Source organism: Sinocyclocheilus grahami, unplaced genomic scaffold (genome assembly GCF_001515645.1).
Source record: "Sinocyclocheilus grahami isolate Dianchi unplaced genomic scaffold, SAMN03320097.WGS_v1.1 scaffold353.1, whole genome shotgun sequence".
Classification (NCBI taxonomy): domain Eukaryota; kingdom Metazoa; phylum Chordata; class Actinopteri; order Cypriniformes; family Cyprinidae; genus Sinocyclocheilus; species Sinocyclocheilus grahami.
The window spans coordinates 883338-890856 of record NW_015505532.1 but is presented as its reverse complement, the minus strand read 5'-3'; the positions used below and the strand labels follow the sequence as shown (position 1 = coordinate 890856).

Genomic DNA, 7519 nt, shown 5'->3' with positions numbered 1-7519 from the left:
AAAACTGATACAAATTTGGGACCAAAAATTATTTATACCGAGTCTGGGGAAAAAACACTGAAGTTGAGGTTTGCATGAAGCTGGGTGACAGCATGCCCAGGAGACTACAGGCTATCATTAAGGCTAATGGTTGCCCGACTAAGTATTGCTAGTTGTGTAAATACTGTCATACTAACAGCCGTCTAATTTTTGGGTTGATCGTAATCCATTAGGCCACATACCTTTCTATCAAAGTTATCTAACATTATCAAGCTGAATTTGTTCTGCCACAGTTTAACTCTGAGTTCTTGTTATATTTTATTACCATTTTCTAAACTATAGTGAATAAACTGTGATAATGTGAGAAATGTTGAAGGTGTCTGAATAAATTTTGGTTTGACTATCTATTTGATAAATTAAGTTAACCAACCAACATTATACATACTCTTTTGGTTTCTGTACCCAATATTTAAAAAATGTACAAATGCAATAAAATATTGGTATCGGTACTCGGTATCGACAAGTACCAAAAATAAAAGTATCGGTATCGGGAGAGTACTGGAAAAAGTGGTATCGGTGCATCCCTAATGATTACAATATCAACGAAAACAATTGACAATTGTGATTATTGTCCGTTTCTAGCAGGCAGCCCGCTAGTTTTTGACACACAGCCAGAGTGTCATGTCCAGCCTCTCTGCAAATGATTTCTGCCGCTCCAGTGGGAATAAGCAGGTGCAGAACAAGCCCACAGAGAGCCATCTCACCAACACACGGCACGCTCGCAATAAACCAGGTCAGCGATGAGCAGAAAGGGACAAAGACAAATGGAGAATCCACACAGAAGCTGCTAGAGTGAATCACACTCACTTTGCTCCACGCAGCAGCACTGTAATGTGGAGACCGGTGTCGTTTTCACGCTTGGTTTGATGGCTTTCCACACAATACTATTTGGTTCTGACTTGCGATAGGTTTGTATGGTGAGTAACACTGCGAGTACTAGCGACAGATGTTTACCACTGTAACTAGGTAACGGCTTCACGGTTTTATTCATTTTTTTGTCCCTTTGGTTTTACTACCACAACAGCATGCCACTTGTGTCTGTCAAAGATGCACAAAACACAACGAATGCAAGATGCTCACCGAAGGCCATGGAAATGAAGTCATATATATACAAGCTACCAAAATAAGAAAAATCTAGATGAGAATGTCTAGCTTCATGAGACTAACGTACAGCCGACGGCTGGTCAACGTGTGGATATTTTCACAGCATGTAAGCTTTAGCATGCATCCCTGGCTGCTCTCAGTCCTGATGTTATCACAGAACGAGATCAGAAGGTTAAGAGCAGACCTCTCTGACTCCTTCAACTGCCACTGAAGCTATACATCATATAAGAGATCCAAAGGGGGACACTTGTCCTAGACATGCACTTGGTACAATCAATCACACTACTACCAACTCCAAAGAGAGAGAGAGACTGTTAGACCACCTGTTCAGACAACAGCAGCCACAACAGATCGCTCAGAAGGAGATACATCGGAGAAACCATCTGGACGCTGCAGATACTTCAGGATAAACACAGCTGAACTGAGAACGTCAGTGCTGGGAATGTAAACACAAGCATATCTGTTAGTGAAGGTGTGGTTGACTTCCTTTCTTTCACAATCGAAAAAAAAAAAAAAACAGCAAAAGTTACCAAACACTAACCACAGTGACGTGTATGAGGCAACAGTTGTGACAACACCAGTATGCACTCGTGCAAACTAGTGCACTATATACCATAAGCACAGGAGACAAATATTTAGGCTGCATCTGAATATTCCTTACTATATAGCAGGCAATAGTATGTGCAAAGAGCAGTATGTCCAATTTCATAGTAGTCCAAAAAAGAAAAAATTGCCGTGAAACACTGCAACTGACAATGACGTGATTACGGATGCACCGAAAATGAAAATTCTGTGCCAAAATCGAAACATCAGGATGCCCTTGGCCAAAAAAAAAAAAACTAATAATATCAGGCTTTTTAATTTCATGAATTTGAACAGATCTGAAATGAAAAACTACAAACCAATAAAATAATCACACATTGATTTTTTTTAATGAAAGCAGGCAGCATAGTTAAATTTTAGCGCTGAGGACAAGGGGCAAGACAACATATACTTTCGGTTTTTATTTCCAGCCTTTTTTCTTTCGGCCATAAACCAATAACGCCATTTTCGGCTGAAAATTATCAGCGGCCGAGCATCCCTAGGCACGACGAATGTAGTAAGTTTCGATTATATACATACTACACACATTCATACTATATAGAAAATACTTTTTAAGTTTCGCAAAAGACTCATTCAAAAGAAGTACATACTCGGAGAATATGCTATGCGATTTCCGCAAAAAAAAAAAAAAAAAAAACGTACTTAAACATGCAGTACATTGTGGAGGCTTGTTTCTGCCATGGCATTAAAAAAGGTTAACTATTCATCTCATAATTCTGAATTTATAACTCGCAATTCTGGGTAAAAAAAAGTTTGACATTTCAGATTAAAAAAAAAAAAAAACTCTGAATTTTGAGCCAAAAATTTACTTTTTTTATTTTTTGTTCCAATCATCCACAGTACTATACAACATAGCACACTGCATGGAAGTCCCAAAATGCAGTGCACTCAACTTAACTGGCCCAGTGACAAAAATGAACGTCACCTCATCATTATTTGATTCGTCTGCCCAACAAAATATTTTTTTTATCAAATTTAGAGTCGCAAGATAACTGGATGCCACTAGCTAAATTAAATATGTACGTAATATTGTCATGTGACAACAACAGCATAGCGTACTACTGTTTGAAATGTTTACCGTTATCAATAAAAGCTGATTCACATACTATTCTCTTCAAAAACAGGTAGTATTGCAGTCCAAACATAGCCTGTTGTGAGTAAACTTTACCCTACTTACTAGGGTTGAGCTGAAGGAAATCGACTCACTCTTTGGCTTGCTATTAAACAATACACATATTAACTAGTCAAACCAGTGTGCCTGTGTGTGTGTGTGTGTGTACTGTACTCAACAACTGGACCATTTCAAACAATCAACACAACCTACCTACTAACACATACCACAGTAAGAACAAAACAAACACACGAGAGCCCGATGTGAATGATTAAAGTGTACTTGGGTTCATTTAGCTGCATTTTCAGCAGGGAATGTAAATAAAAAAACGGAGTGTGAGTGTGTTGCAACAGTGCTGATGAGATCGTTTCTCAGGCATGTCCGTTTGTGGCAAACACTTCCTCCTTACAGGAAACATTCAAAACAACCACACGACACTTCAAATGTGAGCTGCCATAAAACTGGCTTACACTAATTAATAAACCATCAAATACAAACTGATTTGAAATGTTATATTTTTCTTTATGTACCACTTTTGTGCTTCCGCCGAGATTGTTTGGTAGTATTTTGACTGCTGTACTTATCTTTGATAAACATCTCTTTGAGTGACTTTGTGCGCATGTATATTCAGTAAATGAATATGACAGTTATGCCTAGTCATATCAAATGTCTATCCATCCATCTGTTTATCTATTCATGTGTTCAGTCAGTATGGTGCTGGCAACACCAAGGTTATGGGTTCGATTCCCAATATATGTATGAGCTGATAAAATATATACGCTGAATTTAATGCAAGTCACTGGAGATAAAAACATCTGCCAAATGCATGAATGTATAAATATATGTAAATATATTAGTGCTGTCAAATGATTAATCGCAATTAATCGCATCCAGTAAAAAAAAAATTTGTTTACATAATATATGTGACCCTGGAGCACAAAACCAGTCACAAGTAGCACAATAACATTTGTAGCCAAAAATACATTGTATGGGTCAAAATTATAGATTTTTCTTTTACGCCAAAAATCATTAGGATATTAAGTAAAGATCATGTTGCATGAAGACATTTTGTAAATTTCCTACCGTAAATATATTCAAAACTTAATTTTTGATTCGTAATATGCATTGCTAAGAACTTCATTTGGACAACTTTAAAGGCGATTTTCTCAATATTTAGATTTTTTTTTGCACCCTCAGATTCCATATATTCAAATAGTTGTATCTCGGCCAAATATTGTCCTATCCTAGCAAACCATGGCATCAATGGAAAGCTTATTTATTTGATCAGCTTTCAGATGCTGTATAAATCTCAATTTCAAAATATTGACCCTTATGACTGGGCTTGTGGTCCAGAATCACATATGTATTTACTGTGCATATTTATCATGTATATATAAATACACACACATACAGTATATATTTTGAAAATATTACATGCATTTACATGTATACATTTATATTCATATAATTTATAGTAAGTATATTTAATATATACACAAAACAACATTTTTCTTAAATATATTCATGCATGTGTGTGTATTTATATACACACACATAATAAATATACACAGTACACAAGTGCATATATTATGTAAACAAAAACGTTTATTTTGGATGCGATTAATCGCGATTAATCGTTTGACAGCACTATATGTAACAATCTAACTCCTTATCTATCCATACATCTTTTTCCATCGATCCATCCAGCTTTCTGTTCATCTCTTTATCGTCTGTACACTCATGCACCTTTTTATCCATCTACATATCCATCATTTTTCAATGTGCAAAGCCAAAAATGTCTTGAATAAGTCTCCCCTAGCAGCTCTGACTTGATTTGTGTGACTATAAAACACATCTTTGTTTTAGTGTCTTGGTCTGCATCACACAAACAGATAATCTCAGTGAGCGTGGATTCAAACACAAAGCTGCTCTGCCTAATTGTTTCCTTAAAGAGTCTGGCTAACCGGCTAACAGCAGGCCTGCCCTCACAACAGCATGAAAACATTGGCCATCTGAACCCGAGATAGTGAGCATGAAGCGCCATTTACTAGTAAACAAACGCGACGTGACTATATAATGCAGTGAATGCAGTCGACACGACGCACACTCGCGGCTGTCTCGAGCCCTAACGAGCAGACCACCGGGATTTGATACACAGCCCACCTCAAAATAGCCTAGACGCTGTGGATAATGGTGCTATTGACTACTAATCGCTGGTTAAGTTAAGTTACCTCGAACTGCCAGTGCGCCGCTTGCAGCAGCTGCTTCGCCTGATCCGCCGCGCAGCCCGCGGTCAAAACAAACTGGTTGATCATCACTTGATGTCTCAGCTCGTCCATATTCACCGACATCGCCGCTGTTCGCTCCTCCGCGACTCCCGTGGACGGAAAGCTCCGTGTGTGTCCGTTGAAAGCGAGCGTCGCTGCCAGGCCCGTCTCCCTTCACGCGCTCTCCTCGCTCGCCTTCCAGTAACAACAAATAGCTCATGTCATCATCACCGACAACAAACCCGAACGCGCTCTCTGATTGGCTACGGAGCCACAACAGCGAGTACACACGGGCGTCCCATTGGTCCATCGGCGAATGGGCAATTAAATTAAATTAAAGCAACGCGTCGCGCGTGGTTGGACGCTAGCGAGCGGCACGAGCGCTCTCATTGGTCAGAATAACAGGAAAGCGTCGCGTTTTTATTGGTCAGATGAAAACATTTCTTTTTTCTTATTATTATTAATGCCAAAATATTTTATTACAAGTGCAAAACTATACAATGTCAAGAACAATAGATGACAAAATATCACATTTAGATTTACATTTAGACGCTTTTATCCAAAGCGACTTACAAGTGAGGACAATAGAAGCAATCAAAACTAACAAAAGAGCAATAATATGCAAGCGCTATATGACATGTCTTAGTTAGCCTATATGTTGCAAGGTCTATCTATCTATCTATCTATCTATATATATATATATATATATACATATATAAAGAAACAAGTAGATAGAATAGAAAAATAATAGAGAAAGCTGGTGTGAAAATATCTCAAAAATAATACAAGGAAGAAAGTAAAATAAATAAATAAACTAAAAAAAATATATATAAATAAATAAGTAAACAACATAGCATGAACCAGAGGGGGGAAATTATACTATATAGGCTATATATATATATATATATATATATATTATACTATATATATTATGTATTATATTATAAGGTTAAACATTGAAAGCAATTTTTGACTTTTGGATTATTTGATAGTTTTTTATGCCCATCAAAGACAAAATGTGAGAATGATGAAAACATTTCTACTCATACTGTTCATAGTTCATACTGTGCACTGTACTCCTTTAGATTATAATGTGAGTAAAGGCAAAACCAATTTTATACATTAAAACCACCAGCATAATATATTAAATAAATAAATGAAAGACACGTGCAACCATTTGACTGACTGATTCATTTTCCTGATGTCCCAAGAGCATGAAGGCTTCAGTCAGGTGTAAATGGGCCTTTTGTTAGCAAGTGCTTTGAAATGAATTCAGGAGTTTCAACCCACCCAGCTGAGAGTCTGAATAATTCAGACCGGGTGTCAGAGAAAGCCTGTTATGGAGAAGGCTATCTATAATGTAATGGAGCTGGGCGTTTCTTCTGCGTTCTGTGTGTATTGAGTTGTAACTCAGTGATCTGGTTGTGAGAAGGGATTCAGTGACATTAGTGTTAGCACTGGGAGACTGCATGCTGGATATATGGTAACCGCACCTTTAACTGCATTAATCTACTCTAAAAAATGATGTAAGAAGAAAGTCAGTGGCGGCTGGTGGAAAATATTCTAGGTAGGGCTGTGCCACATCCAACAATTTCAGCAAATATGTAATGATAAACAGTTAAAGAAAAAGTAGTTTTTTTAAGTTAACAGAAGGACAAAATAAATTAATTACTAAACAGGACAATACAGTGTGGCAAGGGGACACATACACAGTTTGTTTGCATCAGGGGCACCTATGGTTTCTGGGCCCCCCTCGGCAGTGACTCGTGTGTGCCTGATGTATGACTCCTGTATGTCACTCACTGTAATCACCTTTACCTTTCTTTGCAATCGACATCCAGCAAAACTTTACTGGCGAGACACTGGTTTACTTCATAAACCCCCTACGGACTTGTCCTGACTTTTAGCAGTGGCTCGTCAGGGTCAATGAAATATCATGGGTTTGATTTCCAGAGAAAGCAAGACATTATCAGATGAATACCTTGAATGCAATGTAAGTCACTTTGGTTAAAACCATGTACCAAATGCATGAATGTAAATCCTGAATCAGAAATGGGCAAATCTGAACCCAGTTTGTGTGGGCCATTTCTCTAGTGCTCTATAGCAGTGGTTCCCAACCCTGGTCCTTGAGGCACCCCAACACTGCACCCAACCCTGGTCCTTGAGGCACCCCAACAGTGCACGTTTTGCATGTCTTCTTTCTCTGACACCAATTTCAGGTCTTGGAGTCTCTACTAATGAGCTGATGACCTGAATCAGGTGTGTTCGATTAAGGAGACATGCAAAAAGTGCAGTGTTGGGGTGCCTCCAGGACCAGGGTTGGGAACCACTGCTCTAGAGAACTTGAGGCGACATATATAGGAAAAGCTTATATTTTGCGCAGATGATTTCTGTC

The 7519-nt window shown here is 38.2% G+C and overlaps 1 protein-coding gene across 1 annotated transcript in view; it reads right to left on the bottom strand.

Moving 5' to 3' along the window:
- The window catches only part of ubald2 (UBA-like domain containing 2), a 26426-nt gene extending 21218 nt beyond the window's left edge, over nt 1-5208 (bottom strand). The window contains exon 1 of the mRNA XM_016229472.1: nt 5089-5208. Within this exon, the coding sequence (XP_016084958.1) occupies nt 5089-5208 (120 nt within the window). The remainder of the gene's footprint in view (nt 1-5088) is intronic.
- Nucleotides 5209-7519: the final 2311 nt, after the last annotated feature.